Below are 15,313 nucleotides of genomic sequence, written 5' to 3'. Positions count from 1 at the left end.
CTGTGGAAAAATCGAGCTCCTCTGACTCTTCCTGTGGTCCTTTCACAGATTATCTGTCTCATACTATCAGTACTCAGTGACAGTTTTCACAAATATCTAAAAGGAACGTAAATTTCTAAAGGTTTCCTATTGCGGCTGTAAATACGCCGGACTGAGACTATGACAAACTGTATCGTTTATTCACCAAACAACACTTAATTGGCCCTAATTGTTCATTGGTTTGAAGTATGCATACAGACTGCATACAGAAGAACTGAAGAGCCTCGAAAAGCTAGTTGTTGAAACCCGTGAAAGGGACAAAAGACAGCTGAGAATGAGAGCCTCGGTGTGCTGAGGAGTGCGGCACGAGGAGCAGACGGACAATTAACGAGACCCATGAGGTTGCTGAACTCCCAGCGTGTGAAATCCTTGGTGTCACAATGTCTCGTGTGCTTCTTCAGGGGGTCTTAAGGTGGTCGACTCAATAAACACCCGACTTAAAGATGCCTTCTGCTAACGTGACGCTTATTATCAGCATTGATCCTGCTGCTAATGATACAGAGTTCACTGGGAAGGTGGTGGATATCCCGTCTGAGGTGAATGGATTTATTTCCAGCACGGTACGGAGAGCTTTGCGAGCAGGCAGCTGTCCCACCCAACCTTTTATTGCAGACAGAGGAGGGCACACTGAAGTCCAGAGGGAGGCAAGAAAGGTCTCCGAGAAAGAATCCAAGCCAAAGTATTCACAAGGTTATCTTTGTCCTCCAGGACAGTTGAATCCTCTGACAATAGGGACTCTGACAGTGTGATGTTCAACCTTATTGTAGTGTGGGTGAAAGGTTCTTTTTCTGCTTTGGCAAAACTGTACGAAAGTATCACCATGGCTTTTTCTGCACTTTTCCCCCTTACAAACAAATGTTTATTGAGTTAATCGCCAAAAGAATTTATAACAGCAAAAAACAATATTTTGCACATTTTAGACAAAAAATTCCTGAACATTTGTGTCGTAAATTCCACTCAACCTTCAGTGTTCGGCAGGAATCTTTTCTGTAATTTCAGTATTTTTTTTGTCTTCCATCTTTCAAGAAGGTCAGAACTGAAATAGGTTCTGATTTAGAACCTTCTGACAGTCTTTATGTGCAATAGCCAATAGAAACATGGCAGCTATGACTGTCCACACCTTTTTATTTCTAAATGCAGATGTTCCCTTTTGTGCTCTTGCTCTGTCCTTGTAGGGGGGAAGCTGCTTCAGCAAAGCACTGCCTACTGGTTGTATAAAAAGAGGAGATCCAAAGAGGCAGCAGCAGCAAAGGACAGAAACAGCACACCTGCCGGTCAGTACGCCATTATTTCATCACTATTCCTGTCAGTGACTCAAAATCTGATGTAACATTTCACCTTTTAAAGACTCATCCAGCAGAACAAGTCAGCTAAAGAGAAGAGGAGCATCAAACAGGTAAAGAACGTCATAAGTTCCCCAATAGAAAATAAATGACTTTAGGGTAATTTACCTGTCTAGTTTTTGGTGTAGCAGTCTATATTTCACATATAATAATAATAATAATAATAATAATAATAATGTAGTTTTATATCAGCCGTAAACAAGGGAAAGACAATAAAAACAGCGCTACTAATATTAATAATCAACAATAACCAATAGCGCTGCTAAAGAAACATTGGAGAATTGAAGATCATGAGTAAAGAAAATGGTCAAATAAACACTGAATATGTGAAATTAATTAAATTAGCAAGTGTGACTTGTTGATGCAATAAGAGCAGTGAGAGTTGATCACACACAGTGAGTAAATGATGAACCGATTAAGTAACCAATCAGCTGAATAATCAATCAATCAGTCTACCAAATAACTAGTAATTTAGGGAAGGTTGCTTTTGAAATTTGCATTTAATTTCTTTGCAGTTCTGTGTTGCAATAGTTTTTTCCTGGTAAATAGTCTTCACATCTTTATGTCCTATCATTTTGAATTTTTTTTAAAGAAGAAAAGAAGATTGTAGTTGAGAACTCTTCTTGGAGTCTTTGACGATTTTCAGCTGACTTTTAACAAATTTCTAGTTTCGTTTTATTTAGGTTCAGGACTTCTTTGGATTCTTTAGAGAGTAAAAGTGATCCACTGCCTAAATCTTTTGAAATCAAACCCCAACTTTCCACAGCTTTCAAGATGTCAGGCGACGCCTTAATGGCGGAGTTTGGGCCAGCAGCGTCCTTCCTGAGAAAATCCGACAAAGAGCGACTGGAGGCCCAAACACGACCTTTTGACATGAAGAAGGCCTGTTTCGTGCCCGATCCCGAAGTGGAGTACGTTAAAGCTACAGTTACCAGCAGAGATGGGGACAAAGTCACCGTTGAAACTGAAACCGGAAAGGTAAGCAGGGCGCAAATGTACATTTATAACCTGGAGAAATGGTTGTGGTTAAAAACAAAAACCCCAACAACTTTTAGTGGATCTTAAATGAATTTTAAATGTTTGCTGTGATGAATGTCTTACAGACTGTTACGGTTAAGGAGGTAGATGTCCACCCCCAGAACCCGCCAAAGTTCGATAAAATCGAAGACATGGCCATGTTCACCTTCCTTCATGAGCCCGCGGTGTTGTTTAACCTCAAAGAGCGTTACGCGGCATGGATGATCTATGTGAGCAATCGCTACAAAAATCACAAAGCTGCTTCTTTCCAACTTTACGTTCCCAGTAAGTCATATGTTTGCTGTCTGTCTCTGGCGTCAGACCTACTCAGGGCTCTTCTGCGTGACCGTCAACCCCTACAAGTGGCTGCCGGTGTACGATAAATCGGTGGTTAACGCCTACAGAGGAAAGAAGAGGAGTGAAGCTCCTCCTCACATCTACTCCATCTCTGACAACGCCTACCAATACATGTTGTCGGGTGAGTTCCAGCTAGAAAAGAATGTCAGAAATTATCCAGATATTAAAGACAAGAGGACTAACACAGATCTTGTTTGATATCGTAGACAGAGAAAACCAGTCAATCCTCATCACGTAAGTTGTACATGGTACTCAAAGCTGCTTTGATTATATTTTCAAGCTGATTTCTTTAATCTTTACATTATATTTATTATTTAAAATATATGTTTTTTTTCTCCCAGTGGAGAATCTGGTGCAGGAAAGACTGTAAACACCAAAAGGGTCATCCAGTACTTTGCCAGCATTGCGGCTGTCGCTGGAAAGAAAGATCCAAATCAGGAGAAAAAGGTTGATATTATTCCTTCAATGTTATAGGGAATGAAAAAATTTAAATCTACGGCTACCATGATTAAACCTCATACTTCCACACAGGGAACCCTGGAGGATCAAATCATCCAGGCCAATCCTGCTCTGGAGGCTTTTGGAAATGCCAAGACCATCCGAAATGACAACTCTTCCAGATTTGTATGAACATTTCCTCACTTCCTATTTTTTTGTTGCTGCATTTGGAGATCCTGCAGAGTTAAACATCAAGTTGAAGAAATGACAGAGTATCATGAGTTGTGTGTGTGCGTGTGTGTGTGTGTGGGGGGGGGGCGTGCGTGTGTGCTATCATATTTTACAGGGTAAATTCATTCGAATTCACTTTGGGGTGAGTGGAAAATTGGCCTCAGCTGACATTGAGACATGTGAGTCTGCTTTGATAAAAAGCTGTCCAACATTTTTCCATCATTTCTTGAATGATTTCTAGTAAAACCACGTCACTGTTGTGAAAGTTAATGACTACCTTCAGGTTTACATTCATAAGAATACAAAGCTATTGACTAAAGTTTAGCTTGATCTCTTGTGGACACCCTAAATGTAATCATAACATATTTCTTTTTTTTTAGATCTGTTGGAAAAATCTCGTGTCACTTATCAGCTCAAAGCTGAGAGAGACTATCACATCTTCTATCAGATTCTGTCCCAAAGGAAGCCAGAGCTGCTTGGTGAGCACACGGCAAACAAAGAGTATACAAGTCTTATAAAACACCTCAGTCTTTATAACTGAACCTTTTCATTCCTTTAACAGAAATGCTGTTGATCACCAACAACCCCTATGACTATGCGTACATCTCTCAAGGAGAAACAACCGTAACCTCCATCAACGATGCAGATGAGCTAATTGCTACTGATGTAAGTAAATGCAGTCTGTTGGCCAAAATCCCCCTGCACATAGTTTCCAAACTAAATCAAATTAAATTTTATTTGGTAATAGGAAGCTTTTGACGTCCTGGGATTCACCCAAGAGGAAAAGAATGGCATCTACAAGTTGACTGGAGCTATTATGCATTATGGAAATATGAAGTTCAAGCAGAAGCAGAGGGAAGAACAAGCAGAGCCCGACGGCACAGAGGGTAGGCAATGACGGCGTCTGTTTGTACACTTTGACATCATAGTAACTACAGAAACATTCTCTGATCCCATTGCAATAATAGCAATAATCTGACACAATAACCAATTTTAGATGTGGACAAAGTGGCATATCTTATGGGCCTGAACTCTGCTGACCTCATCAAAGGGCTCTGTCACCCAAGAGTTAAAGTAGGCAACGAGTGGGTCACCAAGGGCCAAAATGTGCAGCAGGTAACCAAAACGCATCTATATTTTGTGTGTGTATCAGCAGAATTGATAAATATCACATTTAAATCAGTTTGCGTCCATCCCATTTTTAGGTGTACTACTCTATTGGTGCTCTGGCAAAGTCAGTGTATGAGAAAATGTTCCTGTGGATGGTGGTGAGAATCAACCAGTCCCTGGATACCAAACAGCCTCGGCAGTACTTCATCGGGGTGTTGGACATTGCTGGATTTGAGATTTTTGATGTGAGAGTTTGTGGCTTCATGGGCAGCCGATCTGTAGGAGTCAAGATCTCACTCTGCATTTGCTTATATGGTTTCTAGTTCAACACCTTTGAGCAACTGTGCATCAACTACACCAATGAGAAGCTGCAGCAGTTTTTCAACCACCACATGTTTGTGTTGGAGCAAGAGGAGTACAAGAAAGAGGGCATTGTGTGGGAGTTCATTGACTTTGGTATGGACTTGGCAGCCTGCATTGAACTCATTGAAAAGGTTTGTACATCATCCAGTCTAAGAGCATACAAGGTGTCATCTGAGGATTTAGTCTCAGATCACATGTTTGTGTTCATGCTGTCATTTCTTTCTTGTGCACAGACATTAAAGGATGTTAAACTTGCAGAGTGTATGATGTTTAATCTTTTGTGCATCTACCCTAACAGCCGATGGGCATCATGTCTATCCTTGAAGAGGAGTGTATGTTCCCAAAAGCCAGTGACTTGACATTTAAGGCCAAACTGTATGACAACCATCTGGGTAAAAGCCCCAACTTCCAAAAGCCCAGAGTCGTTAAAGGGAAACCAGAAGCTCATTTCTCTTTGATTCACTATGCTGGTACTGTTGATTACAACATCGGCAACTGGCTGGTGAAGAATAAAGATCCACTGAATGAGACTGTGGTCGGACTCTATCAGAAGTCTAACCTGAAGTTACTATCTATGCTATTTGCTGGGTATGCTGGCGCTGATTCAGGTGAGGCCTCTGTCCATTACTTCCATTGAATTTAAGCAGTAATTTTAAACTTAAACGTCTATAATTTTCATACAGCCCAAGATGCAGGAGGCAAAGGGGGGAAGGGAGGAAAGAAGAAAGGTTCTTCCTTCCAGACTGTGTCTGCTTTGCACAGGGTAGAGTACATATCACGTTTTAGGCATTTCCAAAGCTAGGTATACTGCATCCAATATCTAATTTATGCTGTACTTGCATCAACAGGAAAATCTGAACAAACTAATGACCAACCTAAGGTCAACTCACCCTCATTTTGTTCGCTGCATCATTCCCAATGAGACCAAGACTCCCGGGGCTATGGAAAACCCTCTGGTCATGCACCAGCTGCGCTGTAACGGTGTGCTGGAAGGAATCAGAATCTGCAGAAAGGGATTCCCTAACAGGATTCAGTACGGCGATTTCAAGCAAAGGCAAGTAAAGCTCATGTTATTTGTAAGATCCTTTCCAATTGGGTGTAAATGATGTTCCAAAGCATGACACCTAATTTGTTGAAGTTGTCAAGTTTGATGGTTGAGGTCAGAAGTTGTCATTGTTGGTACTTTCTCTACAGCAATGTTGAGGATGCTTCTCTTGGGTTGCCTGAAGTTGGTTTCTCGCAGTGATTTGACCATTGGAAATAAAGTCACTAAAGGGCACATCTAGACAGATGGTGCACCTTTGACAGTAATGCCTACATCAAACAATAGGTTATATGACTGAGAAAAATCTAAACATGTCATATTTGATGCTACAAAATTACATGAACAATTTGCAAACGTTGTAGCAATAACCTGATAAAGTATGTCTTATTGTCATGCTTGCATTACCCACACAGCTTTACTTACCTCAGCATGCCAAATGCTGAGGTAAGCTTTTTTTACTTCGATTGGGTAAAGCAAAAAAAAGGGGTATATGTAATTAGACTATGACTTTAATAAGACAAATATGCCAACACTCCTGAGAACTTTATACTTTCTCAGCTTATGTTTTCATTTAGAAATGTTCATATTTACCTCCAAAAGTTGCGCCGTTTCAGATATCGCATCTTGAACCCGAGTGCCATCCCTGAAGGGCAGTTCATTGACAATAAAAAAGCAGCTGAGAAACTTTTGGGGTCTTTGGATATCGATCATGAGCAGTACAAGCTTGGACACACAAAGGTTGGTTCTGTATATTAAAAACCATTAAGAGCAGATTGAGAAAAACATTTCCTGTCCTTTGACAAAAAAAATAAAAAATCTGTCACTATCAGGTGTTCTTCAAAGCTGGCTTGCTGGGTGTACTGGAAGAGATGAGAGATGACCGTCTAGCTCTCATCATCACTGGGTTTCAGGCGAGATCCAGAGGACTGCTTGCCAGGATTGAGTTCCAGAAAATTGTTGAACGCAGGTTGGAGTTCACTGCTTATTTTCACCACAAAAAAACATAATTCTGACAAAAAAACTCAAACATCCTGATTTTCTCCACAGGGAAGCCTTGCTGGTGATCCAGTGGAATATCCGTGCCTTCATGGGTGTGAAGAATTGGCCCTGGATGAAGATGTTCTTCAAGATCAAGCCTTTGCTTAAATCAGCTGAGACCGAGAAGGAGATGGCAAACATGAAAGAGGAGTTTACCAAGCTCAAGGAGGCCTACGCCAAATCCGAAGCCCGCAAGAAAGAGCTTGAGGAAAAGATGGTCACCCTTCTCCAAGAGAAGAATGATTTACAGCTCCAATTTCAATCTGTGGGCTGAGTACCTTATTTTACTTTTTAACAGTTGCATAGAGCCACTGTAAAATATAAGCTTAATTCCCTCTGTGTAGGAGCAAGACAATCTTGCAGATGCCGAGGAGCGTTGTGAAGGTTTGATCAAGAGCAAAATCCAACTGGAGGCCAAAGCGAAAGAGCTGACAGAGAGGCTGGAGGACGAGGAGGAAATGAATGCAGAGCTGACTGCCAAAAAGAGGAAGCTTGAGGACGAATGTTCAGAGCTCAAGAAAGACATCGACGATCTGGAGCTGACTTTGGCTAAAGTGGAAAAGGAAAAGCACGCCACTGAGAACAAGGTGTACTTCATGTTAACTGGCTGGTCAAATTCTTGGTTTTGGGAATAATTCCCTTCTTCATGCTAGCATGTTGTTTGCTTCCTATAAGGTGAAAAACCTGACAGAAGAGATGGCAGCGTTGGATGAAATCATTGCCAAGTTGACCAAGGAAAAGAAAGCTCTTCAGGAGGCTCATCAGCAGACGCTGGATGACCTGCAGAGTGAGGAGGACAAAGTCAACTCTCTGACCAAGGCCAAAGTCAAACTGGAACAGCAAGTCGATGACGTGAGTGCTCGCATTAAGAGAGAAGTACCTTGGATGGACTAGAGACAAACTGCTGAGCTAATTGTTTGGAATACTGCTTCAGCTTGAAGGATCACTGGAGCAGGAGAAGAAAATAAGAATGGATCTGGAAAGAGCCAAGAGGAAGCTGGAAGGGGACTTGAAGTTGACCCAAGAAAATGTGATGGACCTGGAGAACGACAAACAGCAGCTAGAGGAGAAGCTTAAAAAGTAAAATTTACAAATCAACAGATGTGATTTTAATGACAGTTGTCTAAAGTGACAGGTTTGTGCCTTTCAATGCAGGAAAGACTTTGAAATCAGCCAGCAACTCGGTAAGATTGAGGACGAGCAGGCGATGGGTGCTCAGCTTCAGAAAAAACTGAAGGAGTTGCAGGTAAATGCGTCAGCAGACATCTTATGCTTCATTTTCTCTTTATTAGCCGTGCCTCTAACAATGTCGGGCGACTTCCATCAAGGCCCGAATTGAAGAGCTCGAGGAGGAGCTGGAGGCCGAAAGGGCTGCCCGGGCCAAAGTGGAGAAGCAAAGAGCTGACTTGGCCAGGGAGCTGGAGGAGATCAGTGAGAGGCTGGAGGAGGCCGGAGGAGCCACCGCAGTCCAGATCGAGCTGAACAAGAAGAGGGAGGCTGAGTTTCAGAAGATGCGCAGAGACCTCGAAGAGGCCACCCTGCAGCACGAAGCCACCACGGCAGCGCTGAGGAAGAAGAGCGCCGACAGTGTGGCCGACCTGGGAGAGCAAATCGACAACCTGCAGAGGGTCAAGCAGAAGCTGGAGAAGGAGAAGAGCGAGCTCAAGCTGGAGCTGGACGATGTGATCTCCAACATGGAGCAAATCGCCAAAGTGAAAGTAAGACACTCCTAGAAAAAATAAGACTGCTTACATCCTTTGCAGATGTAAGCAAACATTTATTTTATTAGTTTGTAATAAAATAAATGTGCACATGTGTGCGTAAAAGTGATAGAAACACCTCAATTTCAGTGTTGGTGATTTAGAAATTCTTTGGAAAAGACATTGTTCTAGGAAAAACTAAAGAACCTTCACATGAAGAAACGGGTCTAGGCTTTCTAGTCTACTAGATTCCCCAATGTGATTTGTATTGGGTTAGCTAGTTCCACGTTGTGCATACACATACTGTGGCTTCAAGCCTGCAACACAATATTTCTATACATCTTTACTAAATTGCATGTTTATGCTACTTTACAGAGATATGGGTCAGAAGCTTAACGGTATATACTTTTTATATTGAATATTTTTGCATCTTTAGTGAAAGTAGTCTTTGGTTTAGTGCCTGCTGACATTTTGAAGAAAACTCACATATACTAAGCTAACAGTCATTACCACCATGTTTATATTACTCATGACAACACAAAAAGCCCCCCTCCCTCTCAAAAGTATAAATATTAAGAGTGTACCTAATCCAAATTGCTGCCAAACAGATGATTTAAGAGAAGCTGGGGCATCTAATGTTACAACTTCATCAGGCAGAACCATATATAGCAGTCTCCTCAACAAGAAATATTGTGATGTTTCAATTACCTCAACATCTTGTAAGATTAGATTTTGTTACAACCTAGTAAACATGGAAATCAATCGGTTGCAAGTTTTCTTCAAACATGCTAAATTTGACACCTTGTTATTTTTTTTCTTTAGACCAACCTGGAGAAAATGTGCCGTACCCTGGAGGACCAGGTGTCTGAGTACAGAACAAAGTCAGAGGAGGCCCAACGCTCCATTAATGATTTCACCATGCAAAAAGCAAAGCTACAAACTGAAAATGGTAACAAAATACACTCATGCTGAAATAGAATCATTATTTTATTTTATGACATCAAAAAACCACAGGACAATCTGCGGACCGAGCCTTTGTTTTACAGGGGAGCTTCTGCGGCAGATGGAGGAAAAGGACTCTTTGGTCTCGCAGCTGACCCGAGGGAAGCTGTCCTACACTCAGCAGGTTGAAGACCTCAAGAGACAGCTGGAAGAGGAGGTGAAGGTAGGCTACGGTTTCAAGAAGTTCTGCTTTTATTGCAAAAAAAATCTCTCCCAGCGAGACAACTCAATTTTATTCCAATTTCTTAAAGGCCAAGAATGCACTTGCCCATGCAGTGCAGTCTGCTCGCCATGACTGCGATCTGTTGAGAGAGCAGTTTGAGGAGGAGCAGGAGGCCAAAGCCGAGTTCCAACGCAGCTTGTCCAAGGCCAACTCCGAGGTGGCTCAGTGGAGAACCAAGTACGAAACCGATGCCATCCAAAGAACCGAGGAGCTGGAAGAAGCAAAGTAAGGACTTCAGAACAATTCCCTTCTCTTTTGTTTTGCCTGCGCCATGATTGCTTCATTATGTTTTTGCCTTTAGGAAGAAGCTAGCTCAACGCTTGCAGGATGCTGAGGAAGCTGCTGAAGCTGCAAACGCTAAATGCTCCTCCCTGGAGAAAACCAAACACAGGCTTCAAGGGGAAATCGAGGATCTCATGGTGGATGTGGAGAGATCTAATGCGGCTGCTGCAGCTTTGGACAAGAAGCAAAGAAACTTTGACAAGGTGCTGACAAGTTGCAGATACGCAGAGTCTTTTTGGGGGAAAAGGAAGGCTTGCTGAGAAAATTTGTTACGTGAAATTCTCGCAGGTCCTTGCTGAGTGGAAGCAGAAGTACGAGGAGTCTCAGACGGAGCTGGAAAGTTCTCAGAAAGAGGCGCGTTCCCTCAGCACTGAGCTGTTCAAGCTCAAGAACTCCTACGAAGAGTCTCTGGATCATCTGGAGACCATGAAACGCGAAAACAAGAACCTTCAAGGTACGTAGAACTCATTATTCAAGTTTCACAATACACACGACATGGTTGAATGATAGAAAACTGAATAATTCTGCCTAAAACAGAGGAAATTTCTGACCTGACTGAGCAACTTGGTGAGGGAGGAAAGAGTATCCATGAGCTGGAGAAGATCCGCAAGCAGCTGGAGCAGGAGAAAGCTGAGATACAAACAGCTCTGGAAGAAGCAGAGGTGATTAAAATGTCAGATACGTCACACATTCACCTTTGTGACCTTTGATGCTTTGAGGGAAAACCCAGCCGCTTCCTGTTTTTTTGCGCCAGGGTTCCCTTGAGCACGAGGAGGGTAAGATCCTCCGAACGCAGCTAGAGTTCAATCAGGTGAAGGCGGACATCGAGCGCAAGCTGGCCGAGAAGGACGAGGAGATGGAGCAGGCCAAGAGGAACCAGCAGAGGACGGTGGACACCCTGCAGGGCTCCCTGGAGGCGGAGACTCGCAGCAGGAACGAGGCTCTCAGGCTGAAGAAGAAGATGGAAGGAGATCTCAACGAGATGGAGATCCAGCTGAGCCAGGCCAACAGGCAGGCAGCAGAGGCTCAGAAGCAACTCAAAGGAGTCCATGCCCACCTAAAGGTCGCAGATCCAACATCACAGACGCTTCCATTTTCCATTCCGGGCTCATCACTTGTCAATGGAAGTTAAACCGAATCTATGTATTATTTGTCGTAACAGGACTCGCAGCTACAGCTGGACGATGCGCTCCGGTCCAACGACGACCTTAAGGAGAACATCGCAATTGTGGAGAGACGCAACAACCTGCTGCAGGCGGAGCTCGACGAGCTGAGGTCTCTGGTGGAGCAAACCGAGAGAGGGCGCAAGTTGGCGGAGCAGGAACTGCTGGATGTCAGCGAGAGAGTTCAGCTGCTGCACTCACAGGTACACCAGCAAGCAAATGTCCAGTCCATACCCATGTTGGTATGAGGGACGCTTCACAACTTGGCATCTCCTTTAGGGTGGAACAGCACACGAGGGATAATGAGAGCTTGAAAAAATGTTTATGGGCAGTTGGACAAGTGAACAAGTTTTCTGTTGCTTACTTGCATGTTGAGTGAACATGGAGCCGCTCCCACTCCTGTGTAGACCGGAGTCTAGCTCTGCACCGAAGCTGGCTTATCACACTGAAGTTGATATTTGCTTCAAGACTCATGATTCGCTGCTAAACTTAAGAGCTACTTCTTTTTCCAGCATTTTTATTTCTGCATTCAAAATTTCAGATTTTCATTTCTGAACTGATTTTCTCTACACTCTTCACTTCATTCTTTGGAACACAATGTGAGATTACTCAACCTCCAAACAATTCAAATCTGAAACACACAAAAAAAGCCCTACTACCTGTCTGTATGGCTTTGCAATGTTTTTATTTATTTTTTTTGTAAATGTTCAGTTTCAATCTGTTTTAACGATTTTTTTATGTTACCAGTCAGTGAAGACGTGCTACTGGCGAGCTAACGCTCTGTCTTGATCTCCCAGAACACCAGCCTGCTCAACCAGAAGAAGAAGCTGGAGGGAGACATCGCTCAGATTCAGAACGAGGTGGAGGAGGCCGTGCAGGAGTGCAGAAACGCAGAGGAGAAGGCCAAGAAGGCCATCACCGATGCAGCCATGATGGCGGAGGAGCTGAAGAAGGAGCAGGACACCTGCGCCCACTTGGAGCGCATGAAGAAAAACATGGAGCAAACCATCAAGGACCTGCAGCACCGCCTGGACGAAGCGGAGCAAATAGCGATGAAGGGCGGAAAGAAGCAGGTCCAGAAGCTGGAGGCCAGGGTAAACTGTCCCCATCCGTCACAGTGCTGTTGGAAATTACAGCACCTTTTACATTTATAAACACAACCTCTTTTTGTTCCCCTCTCCCCCTTCATTTTAAGGTCAGAGAGCTGGAAAATGAGATCGACATGGAACAAAGAAAAAGCAGTGACTCTATCAAAGGGGTCCGCAAGTATGAGAGACGCATCAAAGAGCTCACCTACCAGGTCAACCCCGCCGCCACACTGCAAAAACTAGTTTCTACCACAAATAATATGCTTTAACTAAGACAAAACCAACTTTAAAGTAGCTTTTCAGAGTGACATGGGAGCTTGTTTTAAGTCAGTAATTCCTTAATGTCAATGAAAAAAGTCCTGGTTCCACTGGTAAGTTATTTAACTTGTAACATGGGAAAAATATCTTGTTATAAGTGAAATAATCTACCAGTGGAACTAAAACTTCTGCATCAACATTAAGGAATTACTGACTTAAAACAAGCTCCCACATCTTGCTGAACAGTTACTTGTAAGTCAGTTTTGTCGTATTTAAAGTGTACTAAGATATTTGCACTAGAAATTAGAGCAAAAAACACTAAGATTTTGCGTTCATGCTCAGTAAGCAACATAATCTGCTGATTGAACAGACGGAGGAGGACAAAAAGAACCTGGCTCGTGTGCAGGATCTGGTGGATAAACTTCAGATGAAAGTGAAATCCTACAAGCGGAGCGCGGAGGAGGCCGTAAGTTGGAACGCTTCGGTTTTGGTTGTCTTCGTATGTTAACAGCGTTGCGTTAAAACCGCGCTGATCCCAATTTTTTTCCCCAGGAGGAACAGTCCAACGTGAACCTGAGCAAGCTGCGCAAGCTGCAGCACGAGCTGGAGGAGGCGGAGGAGAGGGCCGACATCGCAGAGTCTCAAGTCAACAAGCTGCGAGTGAAGAGCCGAGACGCCGGAGCTAAGGTGCGGAGACGAACGTGTCAAGGTTTCAACATTTGCTGCTCTAAATCATTTTGCAAAAGGATGACGTCTTCTGTCTGTATTTTTTTTTTCTTCCAGAAATCGCATGATGAAGAATGAAGCCACTGCTAAGGCTCCTCTGCATGCCCGTAGTTTAGTTGTAGCCTTGAAGTTGTCCTTTATCCTCCATGCAACATGAGAGGAATAAAGAATAAACGAGTTATGCATGCACCTGCGCCACCAGTCTCAGTGGTTTAATTTTACTCCATCAGCTGATTATAGCAACACTTAAAATAGATCTAGCAAAAACCAGGATGTCTTTACTACCAGTACAAAACTGCTGATTGTTTTTTTTCTTCTTTTTTTTTTTGACAAAAAAAGAAAAGAAAAAAAAGAAAAGAAGTAGCCTTGGCTTTGATTCTGAGAATTGTGCTTCTCGCAGCATGCGGCTCTGATGTGCTGCTGACATGAGCAGCTGAGTGTGCAGCTGGGGATGAGCTGTAGGAAGACGACTGCAGGCGGCTCGGTTCAGACAGGAGGACAGAACAAATGAATCGGGGTTCTGAGTCGTCTTGGGCCTTGCTCTGGCTTGATCGGAGCCAGGAAACCAATCCATTTAAATCAGGGTTGAATTAAAGTGGAAGCTACGTGTTGCATCTTTCATGAAATGACAGTATTACCGCTGTTGAGTGTGTGTAGAATTTTGACTGGGGCAGTAATGTAAAACATTTAAACGTTGTTACTGCTATAATGTTAAACAGCAAAGAAAGCAGATACTGTTAGTCCACTAGAGGGCAGCATTGGTACATCATGACACACAGCGTCGGATCACAATGATACGTCAATTTTTTTCTTTCAAAGTAAAATTTCCAAGTATTTTCACTAGCTGTTAAGTTATTAAAAAAAAAAACCCTTTAGAGAAATTAAAGTAAATAAGCTTTGCCATACTGATGGGTCAACCATCTATCAAAGTTATGATAATATATTGAGTCTGATTAAACTATATCTTTGTTCATTTTTATTACTTAATCTGTCCTATTTCCAGTTTCTCACACCTCCTCAACCTCATAAATTGATAAAGGAGTCAGCAGCCTAACAGACACGTTATAAAATGCTAAAAGTAGATACTTTAAAATTGCTAATTTAACCTAAAGATTCCATGTTACAAGGCAATCTTTTTTTTTTTTTTTTTTTTTTTTTTTTTGCTTTACGTAAGAAAACCCCCCCCCCCACGATGGTGCGTCTAGGTGTTCGTTTATTGTGGCAACAGTGACGTTGCGGTTCAATCACTGTGACATTTCAAAGTCCAAGCTTTCTTTTATAACTCTATAGAACCACTCCCAATAAAATAAACGATGTCAGTGTGTTTAACGCCTCTCTCCATTATCATGTTGCATAATACATGATTTGCCATTTTTTTTATCAGCTACTCTGACCTATTGATATCAACAGTTTACTTATTATGCTGGAGGAAGATTTCTGATGTGGGTAATGGGTGAAACCATTTGGTGCATAACCAGTTTTTCCACTTTAAGCTAACTATTACAGAATCTCATATTTGAGCCGGACTTTGTGTAATTGGCCTTTTACATTTTTTTTTATTTTTGAATATTTGCTACCAATTTACTTTTTTCCCCTGTTGACCTTAAAGTAGGCAAATATAAAAACAAACAAACAGCTAAACTTAATTTTTGTCAAAGTGAAAACATTGCATTGCATTTTAAATATGGTCAATATTAAACTTGAAATGCACTGTAAGGATGGAATATTTGATAGGCTTTAGTATTTCAGGTGCAGTGCTTGGTAATAAAATATTTTTGCCACTTTGATGAACTTATGCTATTTTCCTCCTCACAGTGAAAATAGGTCCTGGTGATCAAGATCCAAATCATGAGGTTGCACCGCAATTTCCTGCAGGCCTCGGAAGAATCT

At 42.4% G+C, this 15,313-nt stretch overlaps 1 protein-coding gene across 1 annotated transcript; it reads left to right on the top strand.

The window, feature by feature from the left end:
• The first annotated feature begins 1,231 nt into the window (after positions 1-1,231).
• LOC103482310 (myosin-6) lies at positions 1,232-13,617 on the top strand. The gene is made up of 39 exons (XM_008438402.3): positions 1,232-1,313; positions 1,387-1,435; positions 2,149-2,360; positions 2,486-2,629; positions 2,721-2,877; positions 2,963-2,990; positions 3,098-3,203; positions 3,288-3,380; positions 3,541-3,604; positions 3,806-3,904; positions 3,988-4,091; positions 4,174-4,312; positions 4,423-4,541; positions 4,631-4,780; positions 4,859-5,029; positions 5,197-5,506; positions 5,582-5,661; positions 5,747-5,952; positions 6,558-6,681; positions 6,774-6,910; positions 6,991-7,246; positions 7,326-7,568; positions 7,657-7,833; positions 7,916-8,061; positions 8,137-8,227; positions 8,310-8,699; positions 9,504-9,630; positions 9,728-9,846; positions 9,935-10,131; positions 10,208-10,391; positions 10,477-10,642; positions 10,726-10,850; positions 10,943-11,251; positions 11,351-11,554; positions 12,149-12,445; positions 12,547-12,651; positions 13,068-13,163; positions 13,250-13,384; positions 13,481-13,617. The coding sequence occupies exons 3-39, from the start codon at positions 2,157-2,159 to the stop codon at positions 13,499-13,501; spliced, it is 5,823 nt and encodes a 1,940-aa protein (XP_008436624.1). The 5' UTR covers positions 1,232-1,313; positions 1,387-1,435; positions 2,149-2,156; the 3' UTR covers positions 13,502-13,617.
• The last annotated feature ends 1,696 nt before the right edge of the window (positions 13,618-15,313 follow it).

The sequence above is a fragment of the Poecilia reticulata genome, chromosome 20, assembly GCF_904066995.2.
Source record: "Poecilia reticulata chromosome 20, P_reticulata-male-v2, whole genome shotgun sequence".
Classification (NCBI taxonomy): domain Eukaryota; kingdom Metazoa; phylum Chordata; class Actinopteri; order Cyprinodontiformes; family Poeciliidae; genus Poecilia; species Poecilia reticulata.
The sequence above is the reverse complement of the archived record's forward strand: the minus strand, read 5'-3'. Positions and strand labels throughout refer to the sequence as shown.